Source organism: Leptodactylus fuscus, chromosome 3 (assembly GCF_031893055.1).
Source record: "Leptodactylus fuscus isolate aLepFus1 chromosome 3, aLepFus1.hap2, whole genome shotgun sequence".
In the NCBI taxonomy this organism is placed as follows: Eukaryota; Metazoa; Chordata; class Amphibia; order Anura; family Leptodactylidae; genus Leptodactylus; species Leptodactylus fuscus.
In genome coordinates, this window is record NC_134267.1 from 228,437,920 (window position 1) to 228,462,394 (window position 24,475).

Here is a 24,475-nt window from a genome sequence, read left to right on the forward strand (position 1 = left end):
TTTCGGACCACCATAGTCCCCCATTGGGCAGTGACAAGCCCTAGCCACTTTTATACTTGACATTTTACTCATTACATTCTATTATTTTCAATAATATGTGTCAAGTTAACATCTGCTACATCTACAGCTGTGTCCTAATTGAGAAGAACTAAAAAGCCCTAGTAAGCTCCAATGTCCTCCATTTATTTATGTAACAATAAGCAATCTAAATGGTCTATAATATTAGAATACTTGTCAAGATATGGTCTCTGGCGGTGGTCTCCAGCCTTGTCTACAACTCAAGTAAAGCTATAACAGACCATTGGCCTACAGTAAATATTCACTACAAACATGGCGACAACAGAACATCTCTTCATTGTCTCATCTACAGATCTTCCATAGACTTGTTCCTAGACACGAGGAATGGCGCGAATCAAATGTGGCATCGGAGGTGTTGTGAACCCCATAGCGGGTGTTAGGTCTAGCTCACTGACGGGCTGGAACGTAAACTTCTGCAATAAGCCTGTAAAAAAGAGGAAGAGCTCCATCTTGGCCAAGTTTTCTCCGGCACAACTTCTCTTACCTGTCAAAAAGAAGAAACAGCAGCACAAATATGTAAATAACACTATTATACAAGTGTCCATACGGTGTGTCCAGATAGAAATGGTCAGTCGCAGACCACATCTAGTAGCGGTTGTGCATTTTGTCCTGACTAGAGATGAGAGAATCAATTTGGAACAAGCTGGATTGATTACAAATTTTCCAAATTTTTTAGGTTCATCAAAACCCAAGATTTTGGGGATTCACCACTCACTTGGTTACAAGTTCTGGTTCGTACCAAAGTGCTATTATGTAACAAGTGGAGGCCCAGGAAAGGAAAGAACAAATAAATATTGATCGTCACGATTTTTCACTTTTCGTGGGCTTTGGTTCAGCCTTCGAGTCTCTTATGCAATATTTTCTTGCCTTTTTCAGCCCCCTTGGTGACATCACTGGCACTAGGGGTCATGTGTGAGGACTGTAATTGGGCCTCAGTGGTCACATAGGGTGTGCTAACATCATGATGCTTTAACCACTTCGGGACCGCCCATAGAGTGTATACATCCGGGAAGTGGTTGCCTTGTTCTGACAGGACGTGCCGGTACGTCCAGTCAGAACACAGCAGCTGCATGGAGATCATGCAGCTACTGAAGCTGAGAGCCGGCTGTAACTTCAGCCAGAGCTCCCAGAGAGAAGGCAGGGAAGGTTTATTTTTTATTCCCTTCCCTGCCATCTCGATCACTGTGTATACAGTGCTCAATGAGCGCTGTATACACAGCTATGGGCGCCGCCATGATGCGGCCGCCCTCTGACCCGGTGGTCACGTGATCCGCTGGGAGCAGCATCTTGCAAGAGCTGCTGGGTCCTACAGGTCAGCTCTGTATACTGTGTATACAGCGTGCAGGAAGCTGGATTCCTCCTGCAACTGAGGCTAAATGTACCAGCCCCCCCCCAAAAAAAGTGATCAGATGTTCCCACAGGTCTCTTATCACCTTATGGGGACACCATCTGAAATTTATATATATATATATATATATATATATATATATATATATATATATATATATATATATATATATATATTTATTATATATAATAAAAAAAGTTTTTAAAAAATGTAAATAAAATTAAAACAAAATACACTAATAAAACGCCGTTATTAAAGGTTATAGCCCCACTCCTGACAACACCATACAAAATAAAAATTACCGTAATGGAGAGGAAAAACTATTTTATAAAGTTTTTCAGTGACACTTTGTGTTATTAAATAAAAAAAATTGAAAACCAGACACAATTTCCCTCCTATTTTGTTTATATTTTCCCGGATATAAAAAAAAATTAAAACACATTCAAAAAAAAAAAAACAACATAAAAATAAAGCCCTATGTGTCCCCGAAAAAAGACGCAAAAATTAGTTGACTGAGACATACGGAAATATGTTACAGCCCTCAAAACTGCACATACAAAAAAAAACAAAAATGTGTCTGGTCCTGCACCACAAATTGGCCCGGTACTGAAGTGGTTAATAAAGGGACATCAATAAGGTCACTTAGGAGGACGTAAGAATTGAGTAGAGAGAAGGCTAGATGCCGCATCAGAGCCCGGGAGAAGCCTGGAAAGGTGAGCGGTACTGTATTTTCTGCACCTCTCCTAGGCCTCATCTGGGGTCTGAAGCAATCCCAGATTATTATAATAGAACTTTGGTCCAAATATTTGCAAATAAATGTCATAAGGTCGTCCATCATTAGTCCTGACTAGAGATGAGCGAACAGTAAAATGTTCGAGGTTCGATATTAGTTTCGAGTAGCCCCTCAATATTCGACTACTCGAATCGAATATCAAACCCTATTATAGTCTATGGAGGGGAAATGCTCGTTTCAGGGGTAGGAAACGTTCGATCAAATTATACTTACCAAGTCCACGAGTGAGGGTCGGGCTGGATCCTCCGAGCAGTCTTCTCCTTGCAGCGTCCCCGCGGCATCTTCCGGCTCTTCATTCACTCTGCCAGGCATCGGGCCTGAGCAGAGCCGACTGCGCATGCCCGCACTACAAGCAGACATGCGCAGTCGGCTCTGCTCAGGCCCGATGCCTGGCAGAGTGAATTCAGAGCTGGAAGACGCCGCGTGGAAGCTGCACGGAGAAGACTTCTAAAGGTAGGAGAAGAACCAGCGTTGATTGGCCGACTGTATAGCATTCGGCCAATCAATGCTGGTTCTGCATTGAACATTTACATTCGAATAGCGAGTGGTACTCGCTCATCTCTAGAGAGGATACATTCTGAAGTGTCCAAATACTCTAATCAATCAATCAATCAATCTTTATCTTTCCTCCTGGCTGTATGTGTATAAATACAATACCACAAAGTGATAAGCATTACAGGACTGTACTGACTGTATATAAGCTTCAGAATTTTCGCAAAGTGATTTCCTGAATGAATACCTGCACTGCCATCGAGTGGTTTTGTTGTAATTTGCAGCCCTTAAAAATCCACTTCGTATAAAGCCATTTTTTTAGAATTTGTTTAACAAGAACTTAGAGTTTCTTAGCCTAACTCAAGCAACGTTAAAGGGCTTGTCTACTTTCAGACCAAAACAGGGCGACAAATTTTATTGTTTGTATAATAGAAAGTTGTAGAATTTTCCAATATACTTTATATATCATTAGAGATGAGCGAACAGTGTTCTATCGAACACATGTTCGATCGGATATCAGGGTGTTCGCCATGTTCGAATCGAATCAAACACCGCGTGGTAAAGTGCGCCAAAATTCGATTCCCCTCCCACCTTCCCTGGCGCCTTTTTTGCACCAATAACAGCGCAGGGGAGGTGGGACAGGAACTACGACACCGGGGGCATTGAAAAAAATTGGAAAAAGTCATTGGCTGCCGAAATCAGGTGACCTCCATTTTAGACGAATAGTGGATTTCAAATCCGGGTCATATGAGAATGTGAACTTTGTGACTATGAGACAGGGATAGCTGTACAGGCAGGGATAGCTAGGGATAACCTTTATTTAGGGGGGAATGTTATTAAAAATAACTTTTTGGGGCTCTATCGGGTATGTAATTGTGATTTTTGTGAGATAAACTTTTTCCCATAGGGATGCATTGGCCAGCGTTGATTGGCCGAATTCCGTACTCTGGCCAATGCATTCTATTGGCGTGATGAAGCAGTGCTGAATGTGTGTGTTTAGCTCAACTACACCGGTGGAGTAGTTATGCTAAGCACACAGATTCAGCTCTGCTTCAATCAGCGCTGGCCAATGCATTCTATTAGCTTGATGAAGCAGAGTGTGCACAAGGGTTCAAGCGCACCCTCGGCTCTGATGTAGCAGAGCCAAGGCTGCACAAGGGTTCAAGCGCACCCTCGGCTCTGATGTAGCAGAGCCGAGGCTGCACAAGGGTTCAAGCGCACCCTCGGCTCTGATGTAGCAGAGCCGAGGGTGCACTTGAACCCTTGTGCACCCTCGGCTCTGCTACATCAGAGCGGAGGGTGCGCTTGAACCCTTGTGCAGCCTCGGCTCTGCTACATCAGAGCCGAGGGTGCGCTTGAACCCTTGTGCACCCTCGGCTCTGCTACATCAGAGCCGAGGGTGCGCTTGAACCCTTGTGCAGCCTCGGCTCTGCTACATCAGAGCCGAGGGTGCGCTTGAACCCTTGTGCACACTCTGCTTCATCAAGCTAATAGAATGCATTGGCCAGCGCTGATTGAAGCAGAGCTGAATCTGTGTGCTTAGCTCAACTACTCCACCGGTGTAGCTGAGCTAAACACACACATTCAGCACTGCTTCATCACGCCAACAGAATGCATTGGCCAGCGCTGATTGGCCAGAGTACGGAATTCGGCCAATCAGCGCTGGCTCTGCTGGAGGAGGTGGAGTCTAAGGTCGGACCTGAATGGAGACTGGTGTGGAGCGATCTTAGACTCCGCCTCCTCCAGCAGAGCCAGCGCTGATTGGTCGAGTTCCGTACTCTGGCCAATCAGCGCTGGCCAATGCATTCTATTAGCCCGATGAAGTAGAGCTGAATGTGTGTGCCTAGCACACACATTCAGCTCTACTTCATCGGGCTAATAGAATGCATTGGCCAATCAGCGCTGGCCAATGCATTCTATTAGCGTGAACTGAGTTTGCACAGGGGTTCTAGTGCACCCTCGGCTCTGCTACATCAGATTGCTACATCTGGTGTAGCAGTGCCGAGTGTGCATCAGATGTGTAGTTGAGCAGAACTGGCTCAGCACTGCTAAGTCTCTGCATTCGCATAGGAATGCATTGGCCAGCCTTCGGCCAATCAGTGCTGGCTCTGCCGGAGGAGGCGGAGTCTAAGGTCGGACCTGAATGGAGACTGGTGTGGAGCTATCTTAGACTCCGCCTCCTCCAGCAGAGCCAGCGCTGATTGGTCGAGTTCCGTACTCTGGCCAATCAGCACTGGCCAATGCATTTCTATGGGGAAAAGTTAGCTTGCGAAAATCGCAAACTGACAGGGATTTCCATGAAATAAAGTGACTTTTATGCCCCCAGACATGCTTCCCCTGCTGTCCCAGTGTCATTCCAGGGTGTTGGTATCATTTCCTGTGGTGTCATAGTGGACTTGGTGACCCTCCAGACACGAATTTGGGTTTCCCCCTTAACGAGTATATGTTCCCCATAGACTATAATGGGGTTCGAAACCCATTCGAACACAAGAACATTGAGCGGCTGTTCGAATCGAATTTCGAACCTCGAACATTTTAGTGTTCGCTCATCTCTATATATCATCAATTCTGCTTATATGAAGCGTTTGTCGACATTGACCTATCTTATAACACATAATTTCACCTTATTCACACGGGGTCACATATGAGTAAATACGACGTAATACCCAGGATAAGGATTATTTAAATTCAACCTACGTACACCCTAAATACTTCATACAAGCGAAGTATTGGTGAGCGTTGAGTAGAATATTACATTAGAATATTGCTTTACATTACCTGCTGAAAATGGCAAAAAAGCTTCTTTCTTTACGAAATTCCCCTCTGAGTCAAGGAAATGCTGTGGGTAAAACTCATTTGGTTTCTCAAAGTGGGCTTCATCTCGGAGGACGGAGGTCAATAGGGGTACGACATAGGTGCCCTGAAAAAGAACTCTCATCAAGATTGTAACCCCCTACATGTCTAACAATGACACCAAGGCTAGGGTCCCACATGGCGTAAAATGCAAAAAAATGAAGTGTACACCGACCTAAAATGGTTAAGGAAATGTTATGTAATCCCTTTAAACCCCTTCCCACTCTTTGCCATACTATTACATCATGTTGAATGTATAGTTCATGCTCAGTGCTGTAATAGTATGGCACAGACCTGTAACAGGCACGGAAATTTGAAAGGTAGAGATGCAAATTATATTAAAAAAGTTGCAATGACCAAGCTACCCTACATGCATAAAGGGTTAAAGGAATGTTTTTTTAAAAGCATTTATACTCCTAGAATATACCATATACTTATATGGGTCTACCTTTGGAATGTTTCACCTATCAGGAGATTAGTGGTCCCCACCTGTCCATTGTAGCCTTGCTCCATAAATTTCATAAACTTTAAAGAAGAGGCCAACATGCAAGCCTGAATTTTATGAGCAGGGATCTCAGGACCCCCATGATCAAGAAAGAGAAAATCCCACAGGTGGCATTTATGGAAAATTCCATGGATATAAAAAAAAATTGTTTTTGTTGTTGGGAGCAACAAAAATTCATGATTATATTTTTTGTAAATCCGGCTATTTTTGAATGTCAATTCTTCAAGAGTAAAACATCTTACTTACTTTTGGTATAAAATAGCCTCTGAATGTGACATCCTGGGCAGTGGCATGGGGGAGGTTAGTTGGAATTATATTGGAGAATCTCTGAACCTCGTGAATGACGGCGTCTGTATAAGGCATTTTTTTCCGATGCTCCGATTGAGGTTCAGATGACCCGATAACTTTTTCTATTTCATTTTGTATGTTTTCTGCCATCAGGATGAAAAGAAAAATTATTTTAGGATTAGTCTTCTCCATTATCCACAATCATTGCTAACTAAGGATGGTTAGGAGATGGGAAATTTAGCGTCTGCTCCGTCTACCACTCTTGTAATTACACTAATGTCTTTGATGAGAAAATTTTTTTGGTATTTTATGCCAATTTAAAAAAAAAAAAATTCTCATTTTCTTAGATGTTTCTTACTTTGAATCTCTGGATATTTCATCATTAGAAGAAGACCCCATCGTAACGTGGTTGAGGTTGTCTCCATTCCTGCAGCGAACAAGTTGCTGATGACGATGGTTAAATTTTGATCGTGGAAATACGATGCAAATTCAGATTTTTCCTGAAATGATTGTTCAACTATTCTTACAAAAATATGAATTGTTAACAAAGGCAGCACATAGGAGAGAATAGATACACACTGGGAATATCAGAGTCCTCCAATCATATAGTATGATATACTACATATGATATTCTCTAGGTACTGAATTCCATTATTGTGAGGTGGTGTTACGGTTCTGTGTATATATATAAAATAATAATTTTAAACAACAGAACCTCTAGTCTACAAAACACTGCAGCGAGGTCCACGGGCCCAGATGTGCGGCTGTATGTCTGAACAGTGCACTACCAGTTAAACTGCACTGGCAGTGATGTGGCGCGGTATATGTTCCTGCTAGTCTATTGGTTATTGTATTTACAATGAACCAGAACAATAAACAGCCCAATACAAGTGTGAACCTAGTGTGATATTTCCTATATTTTATCATTAAAAAAATCCTAAAAGGTAATCATTAGAGATGAGCGAACAGTAAAATGTTCAAGATTCGATATTCGTTTCGAGTAGCCCCTCAATATTCAACTACTCGAATATTGAATCCTATTATAGTCTATTGGGGGAAAATGCTCATTTCAGGGGTAGGTAACGTTCGATCAAATTACACTTACCAAGTCTACGAGTGAGGGTCAGGCTGGATCCTCCGAGAAGTCTTCTCCGTGCAGCGTCCCCGCGGCATCTTCCGGCTCTGAATTCACTCTGCCAGGCATCGGGCCTGGGCAGAGCCGACTGCACATGCCCGCACTACAAGCAGACATGCACAGTCAGCTCTGCCCAGGCCCGATGCCTGGCAGAGTGAATTCAGAGCCGGAAGACGCCGCGGGGAAGCTGCACGGAGAAGACTTCTAAAGGTAGGAGAAGAACCAGAGTTGATTGGACAGCTGTATAGCATTCGGCCAATCAATGCTGGTTCTGTAACAAACTTTTCCATTCGAATAGCGAGTGATACTCGATCGCGTATGAGTATTTTGAATACCGTAGTATTCGATCGAACACCTACTCGATCGAATACTACTCGCTCATCTCTAGTAATCATTAGAAGGTGTGTGTAAGGAGGTTAAAGGGGTTATCTAGTGAAAATAATTCTTCATACAACTCCATACATATAGCTTAGCATAGCTCTCGTATTGTTAATATATGTTAGCACCTGCTCACTGCTAAAAATTGACCATACCTCTTGTTGTTTGACAAAAAATGCATCTATAAGCGTCCTCTGATCATTTACGTCCAGCTGCTCCTTACGTTTTGTAAAGTTCTCTCTAATAAACTTCTGAGTCTCCGCCGCATTTGCCTTTACCTTGTTATGACCTCCCGGTAACCAGCGAATCACAGAGTGGAAGGTATTGTATAACTGCAAGGGACAAACATCATGAATCGGTTATTTCCAATGAAATTTTTACCTCCAGTTTTGGACATTCTGCCAAAGCCCCATTTTTCAAATCTGGCATGCATCCTTTATACGGTAACAACTCTGAAGTCCTTTCACTTTTTTTTCTTAAAGTATATATCGTACTTCATGTTAGTGGTAAATTTTGGTTGTGCTTTGTGCTTATTTATAACAAAACAAAAAAAATTGGAAATTTTGAAAAATTATAATGTTTCAATAATTTCTCCCTAGTATAGAACTTCCACACACACGGATGTAAACTGCTGTTTGGGCACAGGGCGCAAAAGAGAAATGGCGACACTGAGTTTTAGAGCTAAGATTTTGATTAAATTGGCGGAATATGTCATTTGCAACACCCTTAGGGTAAGTTCAGATGGGGTTTTTTGGATTGGAACCTGAGTCAGCCTCCGCCTCAGGTTCTGATCCAAAAGCCGGGTCGTTGCGACTGAAAGCTGGTGCACTGCACCAGCATCCAGCCACGCACTCCGCTCCGGATTAGGCCCAATGAATGATCCTAGTTCGGAGGAGAGTGTGTCTTCAGGCCAAATCGCGAGGCGATTCGGCCTGAAGAATGAGCACCTCGCTTTTTTTTTCCGGGAGCTGGAACAAGCTGGCTCCCAGAAAAACCTCCTGAGCGGCTCCCATTGATTTCAATGGGAGCCGTCTTTTTGGTCAGGATTGAGGTGTATACGGCTTCAAAATCCTGACCAAAAAAATGCCGTGTGAAGTTACCCTTAAATTACCGGTACAATATAGATCTCTAAAAAATGCCCACATTATGGAAACAACCCTTAAGAAACTTATAAAAGAGGTTTGGTGCATATTTTTACCCCACAGAGGTTTCACAGAATCTATTAACATTGGGCAGTGAAAATGAAAAATTACTTTTTTGGGAAGCAGCACTGAGGCCAAAATGTAATGTGCAGCAGACGTTGCAAAGTGAAAATTGTAACTTTTAAATGAAAACAGCATAGCAGTGCCCAATATATTGTGCCGGTTTGTGTAGATAGGGTTACACACTACTAAAACTTTTCAGTGGGTTATGCTGGGTAAAGCAATGGCCACAGCATATTAAACCCTGGATAGACATATTTTGAGAAAAATATGCACATTCATTTCTTGAAAATAAATGAATGCGACCATCAGGGAGTAAAAATGCTCCATAGAGCCTCTGATAAATTCCTTGAGTGTAGTTTACAAAATAAGCAAATGAGGCTAAATCTTGGGGGTTTTCACTCTGGTTAGAAGGGCCAGCTCTGTCCTGGGGAGCCCACTGGACCCAGTACAGGTGGTGGGTGACAGAAGGATACTGTCCGTGGTGAGCTCCATGCTGGAGAACAACTCCCATCCCATGTATGACACTGTGATAGCACTGGGCAGTACTTTCAGTGACCGACTGCTTCACCCCAAGTGTGAGAAGAAGCTATCAGAGATCCTTCCTCCCAACTGTGGTCAGGCTGTATAATAAACATCAGGCTAAGCGAAAGATCACTCATATAAACAGAGAACTAAATGATCCTGATCTTTTCTTTTTAGTTGCTATGACTCCTAGGCCATCAATTTATAAAAGGTGGATGACCCCTTTAAACAAAGCTTTTGAAATATTTCCCGAAACACCGGAGGCCGAGAACATCATTGTCAGCCTGAGATGTGAAAATACACATTGTAATTAGAGATGAGCGAACACTAAAATGTTCGAGGTTCGAAATTCGATTCGAACAGCCGCTCAATGTTCGTGTGTTCGAACGGGTTTCGAACCCCATTATAGTCTATGGGGAACAGATACTCGTTAAGGGGGAAACCCAAATCCGTGTCTGGAGGGTCACCAAGTCCACTATGACACTCCAGGAAATGATGCCAACACCTCTGGAATGACACTGGGACAGCAGGGGAAGCATGTCTGGGGGCATCTAACACACCAAAGACCCTCTATTACCCCAACATCACTGCCTAACAACTACACACTTTCCACATTCAAAAAAACCTCTATCAAAGTGGGAAAATACCTGGAAACCTTCTTTACTCCCCAAATGGATGGACACAAACCCCAATTTAAGCTCAACAAACAGTAACAACCACCCCTTTAAATCACGTTCCCCATGACAACCACAAATGGAATAGGCAATGGGAATTCCAAAAGTCCTCACCCTTAACTGTCATTTTGAGTGTGTGTGTGTGTGTGTGTGTGTGTGTGTGTGTGTGTGTGTGTGTGTGTGAGATGTGGTAAGACCTTCCAAAATTCACTTTTCTAGCCCTTAACATGAGCCCTTCCAAACAAAGTTACAGGACCTTAAGCTGAGCTACCAGCAGAGATTGAGGCCCTTGGCATGAGTAGAGCCTTGCACCAGCAGTGTTTTTGGCACTTAGGGTGAGTTGAGCCTTGTACCAGCAGTGTTTTTGGCACTTAGGGTGAGTTGAGCCTTGTACCAGTGTGTGTCCCTTAACATCAGGCGGGCCCTAAGTTCTGCGCTTTGCACAAAAGTTCCACATTAACTAGGCTGAATGGTACAAAGATTAGTAGGCCCGAGAACCAGGAACAGGTCTTGCAATGGCTGTCGGATAACGCTTAAAGCACATTGTCCACCAGCCAGTCAGCCTCTACCTCCTCTTACCCAACAGTCTTGTCCTCCTTCCACCCAAAATTCCCAATCTTCCCAGAACAATAACCCCAACTGTCCCTGCTCCCCAGAGCTGTTCTCCCTTCCTTTGACTGTACCGCAACCTGCCCCTCCATTTCGCGATTCCACGGACCTAACAGACGAGTATCTGTGTCCACATGCTCAAACACTAGAGTCTCCTCCATCTCCGGTCGATTTGGTGGCGGATGACCAGCAACCCACCCTCATTGACGACGATGAGATGCAGTTGCTGTCAGGGCAGCCAGTTGACATGCGCATTGTGCAGGAGGAGGAGGCGAGACAGGAGTTGGAAGAGGAGGTGGTGGACGACGAGGACACCGACCCAACCTGGACAAGGCGGATGTCAAGCTGGGAAAGTAGTGTGGATGTTGAGGCAGGTGCAGCACCAAAAAGGGTAGCTAGAGGTAGAGGTCAACAGCTTCGCCGAAGCCAGGCCAGACCCGGAATGTCCGAAGATGTTCCCTTTTGTACCCAGCCCAGAAAAACTCCCCCATCGAGGGCACGTTTCTTGAAGGTGTAGAGTCTTTTCAAGGAATGCGCCGAGGACAGATATAGTGTCGTCTACACAATTTGCCTCTCGAAATCGAGTAGGGGCCCTGAGAAGAGCAACCTGTCCACCACTTCAATGCACCGTCATTTGGAATCCAAGCAATGGAATCAGTGGCAGGCAGCAACGGCAGGACAAACGTCGCGCGCCGTTCATGCCCCTGCCTCTGCTCACAGTGCTGGCGATGCACTCCAGAGGACGAGCCAGGACATCACTTCATCTGCCTCCGCCACTTTGTTGACTTCTCCCTCATCCTCCCCTGTTTCTGTCTTATCTCCTTCTCCTGCACCATCAAAGGCACCATCAGGCGCTTCTTTACAACAACCCACCATCTCTCAGACATTGGAGCGCCGGCAGAAATACACCGCTAACCACCCACCCACGCAAGCCTAGAACGCCAACATCGCTAAACTGCTGGCCCAGGAGAGGTTGGCGTTCCGGCTTGTTGAAACTCCCGCCTTCCCGGACCTGATGGCAACTGTGGCACCTCACTATGCCGTCCCTAGCCGTCTCAACTTCTCCCGGTGTGGCGTCCCCGCCTTGCACCAGCACGTGTCACTCAAGATCAGGTGGGCCCTTAGTTCCGCGCTTTGCTGCAAGGTCCACTTGACCACCGACACTTGGACAAGCGCCTGTGTTCAGGGATGCTGCTTATCTTTAAGGACAGGCAGGGTGAATGTGGTGGAGTCTGGTCCCGGGGTGCAAACTGAGGTACCCTATCTCCTCTCCCAGGCCAAAATTCATGGCAGGAGTAGACTGAAACCCTACGACGCTGCAACCTCCACCACAGCTACTAGCGGCAAACGCTAAAACACTGGTGTGGGGAGACGTCAGCAGGCGGTGCTGAAGCTCATCAGCTTGGGGGACAGACAGCACAGTGCCTCCGAGGTCAGGGATGCCATCCTGGCTGAGATGGCATTTTTTTTTCCCTGTTACACCTGGGGCCTGGCATTTTTACGCCTGTGATAATGGCTGGAACCTGGTAGCGGCTCTGGAGCTTGCCAGCCTCCAACACGTTCCATGTTTGGCCCACGTCTAACCTAGTGGTGCAAAGTTTTTTGAAAACATACCCAAATGTACCGAAGCTACTGTTGAAAATGCGGCGCTTGTGCGCCCACTTTTGCAAGTGCACAGGAGTCGCTGCTAGCCTAAAAACACTCTAGCAAGGCCTACATCTGTCCAAACACAGGCTGTTGTCCGTCATTCACACACGCTGAAACCCTACAATACCATATCTTGAGCAGGGTGTGTGAGCTGCACAGACCTTTGATGGAGTTCCATCTACAAAACCCAAGGGTTCCTCAAAGTCAGCTCCCAAAGTTTCTGCACCATGAGTTTCCAGGGGTGGCAGAGTTATGGCTAGGGGCAGAGGCATGGATAGGGATGATGTCTAGGGGCAAAAGCAGTGTGGATGTGGAGGCAAGCTAAGCAGGAAAAACTGGGGGTACAAGCTAAGGCATGGACTGGGGTGATGTCTAGGGGCAAAAGCAGTGTGGATGTGGAGGCAAGCAAAGCAGGGAAAATGGTGGCTAGAGGCAAAGGGATGTCCATAGGCAGCAAGGGCAAAGATGCAAAACTCTCCCCTGTTTCAAGAATTTTCCTGACTTGTCTCCCCACAAAACATTCCTGGGAGGAGGGCTGAAACACCACCCTCCTCCTCCTCCGCTGTTAGATTGACCCCAGCTACGAGCTGAAAACGCTGCAACACTGGTGTGGGGAGACGTCAGCAGGCTGGGCTGAAGCTCATCAGCTTGGGAGACGGACAGCACACTGCCTCTGAGGTCAGGGATGCCATCCTGGATGAGATGGCAATTTGTTTATCCCCGCTGCCCCTGGGGCCAGGCTTTTTTGTCTTGTTGGAGGGCTCTGGAGCTTGCCAGCCTCCAACACGTTCCATGCCTGGCCCACGTGTTCAATGTAGTGGTGCAATGATTTTTAAAAACATACCCCAAATTAGCTGAGCTAAGGGTGAAAGTGCGGCACTTGGACACCCACTTTCCCAAGTCTACAGTACCTGGAGCTAGCCGCAATACACTCCAGCAAGGCCTACATCTGCCTGAAGCACCTACTGTTGTGCGAGGTCACCACACGCTCTAACCCTAGATACCGTATGTTCAGCAGGGTGTGTGAGCAGCAGAGACCTTTGATGGAGTACCAGCTACAAAACCCAAGGGTTCCTCAGAGTCAGCTCCCTCACTTTCTGCACCATGAGTTTCCATGGGTGGCAGACTTATGGCTAGAGGCACAGGCATGGATAGGGGTGATGTGTAGGGGCAAAAGCAGTGTGGATGTGGAGGCAAGCTAAGCAGCAAAAACTGGGGGTACAAGCAGCCGGTGGCATCATCACTGACAAGCACAGCTGTCTGTCAGCTGACAGGCTGACTTTCACCAAAATGAACAGACAATGGATAGACTCATCATATACATGTCAGTTACATGACAAATTTAGTGCAATTTGCAAGTCCAAGATGGGTTGGAGATCTGCGGAGAGGAATCTCACCACCTCTTGCGGGTGCCATCATTTGGAAGGCAAGCCCTGGGCTCAGTGGGTGAGAGCAAGCGCAGGATAATCGTCGTTTGGCCTGGCGGCCACTGCCTCTCCCACTGTTGACAGGGCTGGCGCTGCAGTCCAGACCAGCAGCCAGGACACCTCCACATCTGCCTCTGACACTTTGGGGAGTTCACCCTTATCCTCACCTTTTCCTGCCATTTCTCCTTTTGCCCGCGCCATCATGCGCCTCTTCCCAGCAACTCCCCATCTCCCAAGCCTTTCATTTCATGCTAAAGTACAGCGCAACCCACCCACATGCCCAAGGCTTCAACGGCCTCATCTCAAGAAATCTGGCCCAGGAGATGTTGGAATCCCGGCTGGGGGACACTCTGCCCTTTTTGGGCAGAGTGTCTACTGCGCCACCGCACTGTGCCGTCCACACCAGCACTTTCCCCCAAACATGAGGCGGTCCCTAAATTCAGCGCTTAGCCCTAAAGTTCCATGTGACCAGTTACGAATGGACAAGTGCATGCGGACAGGGACGCTACCTTTCAATTTGGGCACAGTGGTTGAATGTAGTTGAGGCGTGGACCGGGTCGCAAAATGTGGTGGCCTGACTTGTCTCCCCACACAACATTCCTGGGAGGAGGGCTGAAACACCACCCTCCTCCGCTGTTAAATTGACCCCAGCTACGAGCTGGAAACGCTGCAACACTGGTGTGGGGAGACGTCAGCGGGCCGTACTGAAGCTCATCAGCTTGGGGGCCAGACAGCACACTGCCTACAAAGTGAGTCATGCCATCCTCGATGAGACGGCAATGTGGTTTTTGCCACTGCACCTGGGCCCAGGCATGTTGTCATGTGTGATAATGGCCGTAACCTGGGATTGGCTCTGTAGCTTGGCAGCCTGCAACATATTCCATGCCTGGGCCACGTTTTTAACTCATTGCTGCTAATCTTTTGAAAAAGGTACCCCAATGTTCCTGAGCTACTGGTGAAAGTGTGGCGCTTGTGCGGATAGTTTTTAAAGTCTATAGTTGCCGCTGCTAGCCTCTATGCACTCCTACAACGCCTGTACCTGCTGGAACAACGGCTGTTGTGCGACGTCTCCACACTGCTGGCACTAAACATATCATGTGTTGAGCAGAGTGTGTGAGCAGCACAGACCTTTGATGTAGTTCCAACTCCAAAACCCTCGGGTTCGTCAAAGTCAACTCCCTCAGTTGCTCAACCATGAGTGGCCATGGGTGGCAGACTTATGTGAAATCCCATCCCATCCATTGCACTGGACACGAAACATTAGCATGCGCTCAGCACAACTTCGGATATGGCAGCTGCGTTAAGCAGGGTGCAGGGTACAACACAGACCAGGCCCGAGCACCAGGAACAGGTGTTAGAAATACTGCAGCATCCGCCATTTCCTTCCAATTTTGGGGTTTTGGACCCGCCACCGACTTGTCTGGACCTAAGTGGGGATCATGAGACACAGTTGCCATCAGGGCAAGCTGTGGTCATGTGCGGTTTGCAGTAAGGGGCCAGTGCGCAATTGGAAGAGGAGTTGGTGGATGACGAGGCCACCGACCCCACATGGACAGGGGTGATGTCTAGGGGCTAAAGCAGTGTAGATGTAGAGGGAAGCTAAATCAACAAAAAACCTGGGTAGAAGCAAAGGCATAAACTGGGGTGATGTTTAGGGGCTAAAGCAGTGTAGATGTGGAGGGAAGCTAATTCAACAAAAAAAAACAGGGTAGAAGCAAAGGCATAAACTGGGGTGATGTTTAGAGGCTAAAGCAGTGTAGATGTGGAGGGAAGCTAATTCAACAAAAAAAACAGGGTAGAAACAAAGGCATAAACTGGGGTGATGTTTAGGGGTGAAAGCAGAGTAGATGTGGAGGGAAGCTAAGCAGCAAAAACAGTGGGTAGAAGCAAAGGCATGCAAAACTCTACCCTGTTGGAAGACTTATTCCTAGGTCTGGAACACGTTAATGGCCCCCCTGGACAAATTACTGCCACTCAGGGGCCTAGTGTCACCAGGAGGGACAAGTATAGGCGCATGTTGTGGGAATACCTGGCCGACACCAGCTCTGTCCTCTCCGATCCCTCTGTGCTCTACAGCCTACACTTATTTTCTCATCTTTTTTTCTGAACTGCACATCTCTTGCCTGCTTCCTTTGGGATCTTAGAAATGGTGGTCCACTTCCACAGATGGTAACTTCAATAGACAGTGTAACGGGAGTAGCTGAGGGATCGCTGTCTTAACCACTTTTTGGCACAAAATTAACTTCCAAAGCCAAATATGGTGCAAGTATATGATGCAAGGACACCTACACACCTATCTCTGACACATTGGGGAGTTCACCCTCATGCGCCCTTTTGGCCTGCACCATCATGCGCCTCTTCCCAGCCACTCCACATTTCCCAAGCTTTTCATTGCAGGCAGAAGTACAACACAACCCACCCCCATGCCCAAGCCTTTAACAGCCTCATCGATAAACTGCTGGCCCTGGAGATGTTGGTGTTTGTTTATGCTTCTGGAGACCCAGGCCTTCCGTCAGCAGATGGCAGCTGGGGCACCTCCCTATGCTGGGCCTAGCCGTTACTACTTCTCTTGGTGTGCTGTCTCTGCCTTGCGCCTGCATGTGTCCCATAACATCAGTCGGGCCCAGAGCTCTGCGCTTTGCTGCAAGGTCCACTTGACCACCGACACATGGACAAGCGCCTGTGGTCAGGGATGCTGCAGTGCTTATCTTTAATGACAGGCAGGGTGAATGTGGTGGAGTCTGTTCCCCGGGTGCAAACTGGGGTGGCCTATCTCCTCTCCCAGGCCAAAATTCATGGCAGGAGTAGACTGAAACCCTACGATGCTGCAACCTCCACCCCAGCTACTAGCGGAAAACACTGTAACACTGGCATGGGGAGATGTCAGCAGGCCGTGCTGAAACTGATCAGCTTGGGGGACAGACAGCACAGTGCCTCCGAGGTCAGGGATGCCATCCTGGCTGAGATGGCTTTTTTTTTTCCCTGCTACACCTGGGGCCTGGCATTTTTGCGCCTGTGATAATGGCTGGAACCTGGTAGCAGATCTGGAGCTTGCCAGACTCAAACACAGTCCACGCATGGCCCACGTTTTTCAACTTGTTGGTGCCATGTTTCTTTGAAACCTACACCATTGTGCCTGATATACAGGTCAAAGTGGGGCCATTTTCGTAAGTGAGAACTAGCCTCTGCTAGGCAGAAAACATTCAGAGCACACTCCTCTCATCTTCGCACCGTTGGCTGGCGGAGGAAGACGAGGGGGTTGGAGTGGCATCTGATGTCCCTGTCCCACACGAGGCTAGAGGGTGCACTTCAGTGCATCCCATTGCTTCACCACAAATGGTGTGAAGGGGAGTGGAAAATGGAGGAAATGGAGAGTGACCCTTACAGTTGGGGCCAGCAAAGGCATGCCAAGTAACACACTGGCACACATGGCTGACTTCATCTTGGGTTGCTTTTCAACACATATTTCACATCATGAAGAACAAATAATACTGGATTTTTACAAGCCTCGAACCCCGGTCTAGGTCTAATGTCTGTTCCTTTCTTATATTAGGGGAGAGGGAAAAAAAATTACTTCAGTGATACGTTTAGCGTACATAGACTGACTATTAATGTGTATCCCACTTAGTGTTGTTAGGGTTACACACCGTCACAACCTGGCTAAAGCTTCTATAGCTGTTAATAAAGTCAACATAACTTTACGGTATCCAAAAAGACAGCTGGTACCGACAGAGAGCAAGACAAATGTCAACCAAAGCTGTGAGCTCTGAACACCCACAGTGACTTTGGCGTCATCATCATTATAAGGGAGCGGGTGGTAATAAATAACTTGGCAGTGCCTAAAACCCAAAAAGCTTATACAACTATATTTACATTAAGATACACAAATTACACTTTTCAGTAGCATGTCATGAGACAAGCTGATAAGCTCTTCCTTTGTGCAGTGCTATTTGAAAGTTAAACGCTGCCTTTATTTTAATTCTGGAGAAGGTGCAGACATTAGATTTAGAACATGTTGTCTTCATTGTCCAAATCCTCTATATAGGTAACGTGTTTTTCGGGCCAAGCTGTCTGGGAACGAGCTGGTGCAGCACTGACAACCTGGGTGAATATGGCAAGAGCCTGAGATGTAGGGTGAATGAATCCCCAAATTATTTGTGGAATTCCCAGTGAGACAATGGCACTATCTACCAGTAGCAAAAATTGTGGGTGCACGTAACCCCAATATATTCTTTGAATTACCAGTCAGAAACTGGCACTATATGGCAGTAGCAAGAAATGAGGGTATTTGTAACCCCAATATATTCTTTGAATTCCCAGTCAGACAATGGCACTATATACCAGTAGCAAAAATAGTGGGTGTATATAGCCCCAATTCTATTGCTAGGGGACTTGCAGGGTATTTCTGAGGTGAAGGTGGGGGGGCACACCGTTGGAACGGGGATTTGGGGTGTATATATGGGGTATACGGGAATACACTGTCAGTGTGTTCCATTCAGGATCCTGGGAAAGCTGGGTTGCGGCGATTGAGCCCGTCAGTGCCACGTTACACTGACAAGCTTCTCCCTGGAATTGAAGTTATATGTAACCCCAATATATTCTTTGAATTCCCAGTGAGACAATGGCACTATCTACCAGTAGCAAAAATTGTGGGTGCACGTAACCCCAATATATTCTTTGAATTCCCAGTGAGACAATGGCACTGTATACCAGTAGCAAAAATTGTGGGTGCACGTAACCCCAATATATTCTTTGAATTCCCAGTCAGAAACTGGCACTATATACCAGTAGCAAAAATTGTGGGTGCACGTAACCCCAATATATTCTTTGAATTCCCAGTGAGACAATGGCACTATCTACCAGTAGCAACAATTGTGGGTGCACGTAACCCCAATATATTCTTTGAATTCCCAGTCAGACAATGGCACTATATACCAGTAGCAAAAATAGTGGGTGTATATAGCCCCAATTCTATTGCTAGGGGACTTGCAGGGTATTTCTGAGGTGAAGGTGGGGGGGCACACCGTTGGAACGGGGATTTGGGGTGTATATATGGGGTATACGGGAATACACTGTCAGTGTGTTCCATTCAGGATCCTGGGAAAGCTGGGTTGCGGCGATTGAGCCCGTCAGTGCCACGTTACACTGACAAGCTTCTCCCTGGAATTGAAGTTATATGTAAGCCCAATATATTCTTTGAATTCCCAGTCAGACAATGGCACTATATGGCAGTAGCAAAAATAGTGGGTGTATATAGCCCCAATTCTATTGCTAGGGGACTTGCAGGGTATTTCTGGGGTGAAGGTGGGGGGGCACACCGTTGGAACGGGTATCGGGGGTATATATCGGGTATACGGGAATACACTGTCAGTGTATTCCATTCAGGATCCGCGGAAAGCTGGGTTGCGGCGATTGAGCCCGTCAGTGCCACGTTACACTGACAAGCTTCTCCCTGGAATTTAGCTCTTATAAGAGCTGTTGGTTGTCTTCTCCTTCCTATCCTAGCCTGTCCCTGCCTACCCAGAATCTAACCCCTAGCTAACTGGACGGAAACCTCTGTCCCCGGTGAATTGCAAGCTCAGAATGACGCGAAGCTGGGCGTCGCTGTTCTTTTAAATTAGAGGTCACATGTTTTTGGCAGCCAATGGGTTTTGCCTACTTTTTTCAACGTCACCGGTGTCGTAGTTCCTGTCCCACCTACCCTGCGCTGTTATTGGAGCAAAAAAGGCGCCAGGGAAGGTGGGAGGGGAATCGAGTAATGGCGCACTTTACCACGCGGTGTTCGATTCGATTCGAACATGCCGAACAGCCTAATATCCGATTGAACATGAGTTCGATAGAACACTGTTCGCTCATCTCTAATTGTAATATAAAAGAACTTACCATAAGCATTGGGGATCCTGCCAACCTTATGCTCTCATTCATTAAACTCAACAACCTTAAAAATACAGGATCATCATAGTCAAAGCGATGGCCAAGTAATATGGAGACGATGATGTTGGCTACGGCTGCATTCATTATCATGGTGTTCTCAAAAGGTTTTCCTGAGAATTTAAAACAAAGTATCAATAACATCTATAAGAAATCAAGTGCACTTTACACTTTTAAGCTGAGAGATCATACTAGTCGCAGTTGTTACATGGCCCAGAAGCCACCATGTACCACAGGTTACCCTCAATACCCTAGGGCTAGTTAAACTTTTAACCTGCTTTCTGATTTCCTTAAAGGTAAGTCTGTGCATTGTAAATGTATTCCCTCTGCCCTCTAGTGATATGGAGTAAGACGATTTATGATACGCTGCCTTCCATTGCAAGAAAGGACACAATTAACCCTCTCATGCCAAATATAGCAGTTGATCAGTAGCATATTATCGAGGAGGGATTCTGGAGGGACCAGAAGAGTTTTTGGCACAAAAGAGAGAACTATAAGGCTTAGTTCACACGGGGGGTACCGAGAGTGACGCGGGGAGCCACGTCACTCTTGGATCAAAACCTGCCTGCCATGACTGTCGTGGCTTCCGACAGTTGTGGCTTCCCCCTCTGGAGCAGGCTCAAATGAATTGGCCGACTCCGAAAGTTGCTGCCACCAAGTGGACGCCACAGCTCAACGAGCCGCGGCTGCCACCTAAAGAAAAACAGCCCGCCTCATTTTTCTGGAAAAAAGTAGCCTGGTGGTCTACATAGACCACCATTGTGAGGGGGCAGATTATAATGTGGATTATGCACCATAATCCACCCCCTTAGTGCCCGTGTGAACGAGCCCTTAATAAACAAGTCTTCATGGCGGTATGGACCCAGATAGAGATGAATCCACATCACTAACCTCCATATGAGTGAAACTTCTTCACTAAGAAGTCACATTCTTCATTTATCTTGTTTTCTATGGTTCTCCTCCCCATCCCCAGATCTCTTAGTGTTGATAGTGTAAACCTTCTCATCACTTTCCAGTTCTCACCATGAGAGAAAATGACACCTGAAAAGTAACTTATCGAGAAAATAAACATGTAAATTGAATAACTCCAGATCATATGCAATGCAAAGGAAAAGCTGTCCATACTTTGGTGATAGAACCCATCATCTACAGACAACCTATAGATATAAGTGGACACTATGTAATGCGTAAATACTAGAGATGAGCGAACAGTAAAATGTTCGATATTAGATATTCGTTTCGAGTAGCCCCTCAATATTCGACTACTCGAATCGAATATTGAATCCTATTATAGTCTATGGGGGAAAAATGCTCGTTTCAGGGGTAGACAACATTCGATCAAATAGAACTTACCAAGTCCACAAGTGAGGGTCGGGCTGGATTCTCCGAGAAGTCTTCTCTGTGCAGCATCCCCGCGGCGTCTTCCGGCTCTGAATTCACTCTGCCAGGCATCGGGCCTGGGCAGAGCCGACTGCACATGTCTGCACTACAAGAAAATGGCCGCTTACAGTCAAAGCGGCCATTTTCTAGTAGCACGGGCATGAGCAGTTGGCTCTGCCCAGGCCCAATGCCTGGCAGAGTGAATTCAGAGCCGGAAGACGCCGCAGGGACACTGCACGGAGAAGACTTCTAAAGGTAAGAGAAGAACCAGCGTTGATTGGCCGACTGTATAGCATTCGGCCAATCAACGCTGGTTCTGCATCGAATTTTTCCATTCGAATAGCTAGTAGTATTCGATCGAGTACGAGTATTTCGAATACCGTAGTATTCTATCGAATACCTACTCGATCGAATACTACTCGCTCATCTCTAGTAAATACTATTACGGTGGCTCTCAGGAAAATCGAGAACTTACTACCAAGTTTCTTTCATAAATTACATATGATCAGGTCAATAGGTCATGTTCTATTTTTGCCTGTTTCCATGGATCTCTCAATTCATTGAAATATATGAGGCATATGTGGAAAAAACGGAACCCTATTGGGTACAAAATGGCTGCAAAAAATCAACAGCAACTTACTATACAGTGCGGGTAAAAAGGGCTTTAAAAACCTCATCCCTAGGAAGCTGAAAAACAGGGCACGTTGCAGATTTTTGTATACCTATACATATTTTGCGTACTTGAGCATTTTCATTCTGCTTAAGTTTTGTTGTAGAATAGCAGTATGATTGTGAGATTCTAACACGGATAGTGTAAAATCCTTAACAAATCATAATGGTCAGTAATGGGGTCTTAAGAATGTCTTCTAAAGATGTTTGAGCGACACATCGGCAATATCTATCATGGGAAATAATTCACAAATCATCATACCTTGTATTAGTGACATGACACTTCAACAAATCTTCTGCAGTACAAGGCCATGGATTCTCAGGTGGCAGAAGAATCAAATGGTAAAAGAATAACTTTGTGATTAGTTTTTTTGTAACATCATAGCAACTCATACAGAAAGAAGAAAACAATGCCAATCACCACCAAGGGTCAAAAGAGGTACTATGTCTCATTAGGAAGACACGGTACAGGGATTTATTAGGCCGTGCATGCTCTTCTAAGAATTCTCTGAGAAAATATGCAATTTCCACCTTGGTGGAAAATGAAAATTTGCTCTAGGGCCATCTTTTGGAAGGTAGCTCTCTATAGATCAATGCTTGATTTTCTTGAAACCTAATAGCATAATCTGGGAGTAATATTCAAGCCATAATAACTCCTCCATAAGGAAGAAGGACCCATCCACGGACAGTTATGTTTAAGTATTGCCTTTTGACCCACGACATGGACCTCTCCCACAGCCAGCCAGTTCCCTGCTTTGCATTGATGAGAGGTAATCTTGAAACAGCTGCCTGTGGAGTGGGTCGATCTTTTTGGAGGAATTATTTTGACTTGACTATTTCTAGATTATGCTATTATATTTCAAGAAAAGTTACCTTCCAAAAGGTGGTGCTAGAGCAAGATTTCCTTTTCCACCAAGGAGAACATCACCAATAAAGACTTTATAAACTATTATAGTAGCAATGGCATTGGTTTAGGTGGAAACTACAGATGTATGTGTCATGACTTTTAGGGATCAGAGAATCAAATTGGCACAAATCAAAATGATTCAGAATTTCTCCAAAATTTTGGATTTATCAGTTTCATGGCTTTTGGGAATCATTTACTAGAAATTGATATCCCTCAGTCATTGACCTACTTTAAATAAACACAGTAACTAATCTAAACCAGCTTACAGGTGTCATTGGCTGGTTTGGTCCAAGGTCTGCATGATGTCAACTTTGGGGCAAATATCTGTGTACTGTATGTACTGTACATAACTGTATGTATAGTGAAGGTGTAAGCACCATTTGCACAGCAGTTGAAGAACTGCACAATGTTAACTTTTTTTTAACCATATTGAGATCTAAGCATAGAGTAGTTCTGAATGATGGACCTCCCTATGTAATGTCCATATGCGCTAATAAGACATATGCACATAAATTGACCATGATTTTCCATGAAGACATTAAAAAGCTAAAAATGAAAGTTACCAAACCCCTTTGTTATGTCTTCGAATATGGGGATATGAGGTCGTTCAGAAAACTCTTCTGCATAGTTGACCAGAGCGTCCTTCACGGTCTCATAGCCACACAGCAACACCATCTTCTGGCTTCCGATGTGTACAGTGAACACTGGGCCATATTCCTTAGAGAGCTGTGAATGGGAAAGACATATATATTATGCAGTCTAAAAATATTAGTAAAACTTAGAAAATGCACAAAAAATTCCGTGACGATTTGCTATACATGTCCTTAAGTCCAAATTGTTGCTCTTTGTGTTCATAGCATACAAGTACCGGTGTATAATCATATACAAAGGTTATACAATACCTCTAAAAAAGTCTTGTATGGCTTCTTCAGGTTTAAAATGTGAATGTTTCCAATGATAGGCAAGGGTTTGGGTCCAGGTGGAAAATTTTTGGGAAGATCATCTTTTGATATAGTGAGAAACTTGATTAAAAATAGACAAAATAAAATAAACAGGAGAACTGTGACTGGATCCATAGAGAACATGGTTCCCAAGAGTCCTGAAATTGAAAATAGAAACTTTTAGCCAACCGATAACTCCTTCACTCATTCCCTGTTCATATGTTAGAAGATGCTATCTTTATAGTGTCTTATTATACACAATACTCACTATATCATTCCTCATTTGCTATCTTCTGCAGTTCATTACTGATTTTCTATTACATATCCCCTTCTGTATTAAATTTCACGTTTATTAGGCTCCTGTACAGCTAAAATATCTATAAAAATAAAATGCAGACCAAGTGTACCGCTATGGGTAGCAGAAGAGGAGAGCTCCTGCTTCACCGCTGTGCTCCCCGTGCACTCCAGTGTTGGGAGCTGTAGGCGCGATGTGATGTCACTCACATCACGCCTGAAGCTCCCAGAACACTCCCTGACTGGGACTGCAGACAGAGCAGCAGAGAGAGGTGAGTATCAGTGTTTTTTTAATGTTAAACTTTGGTTGCAAATTAAGGGGGTACATGAAACTAGGGGCAGACAAAGGGTGACTGTAGAAGCATTATACTGTGTGGGGGCACAAAGAAAGATGGATGA

General features: G+C 45.5%; 1 protein-coding gene across 1 annotated transcript; it reads right to left on the reverse strand.

Annotated features, from left to right (window-relative positions):
- Positions 1–250: 250 nt before the first annotated feature.
- Positions 251–23,926, reverse strand: LOC142198327 (cytochrome P450 2K1-like). Its single transcript, XM_075269298.1, has 9 exons — positions 23,744–23,926; positions 23,405–23,567; positions 20,777–20,926; positions 19,838–19,998; positions 8,026–8,202; positions 6,716–6,857; positions 6,316–6,500; positions 5,490–5,631; positions 251–562 (listed from the first exon to the last, which is right to left on the reverse strand). The coding sequence occupies exons 1-9, from the start codon at positions 23,924–23,926 to the stop codon at positions 390–392; spliced, it is 1,476 nt and encodes a 491-aa protein (XP_075125399.1). The 3' UTR covers positions 251–389.
- Positions 23,927–24,475: the final 549 nt, after the last annotated feature.

Coding starts and splice junctions, on each gene's coding strand:
- LOC142198327 (XM_075269298.1), bottom strand. CDS start 23,926: ATGTTCTCTATGGATCCAGTCACAGTTCTCCTGTTTATTTTATTTTGT. Junction 5,632..6,315: donor GAGGCTATTTTATACCAAAA/GTAAGTAAGATG, acceptor GTTCTTTTTCAG/GGCACCTATGTCGTACCCCT. Junction 563..5,489: donor TTTTTTGCCATTTTCAGCAG/GTAATGTAAAGC, acceptor TCTTTTTGACAG/GTAAGAGAAGTTGTGCCGGA.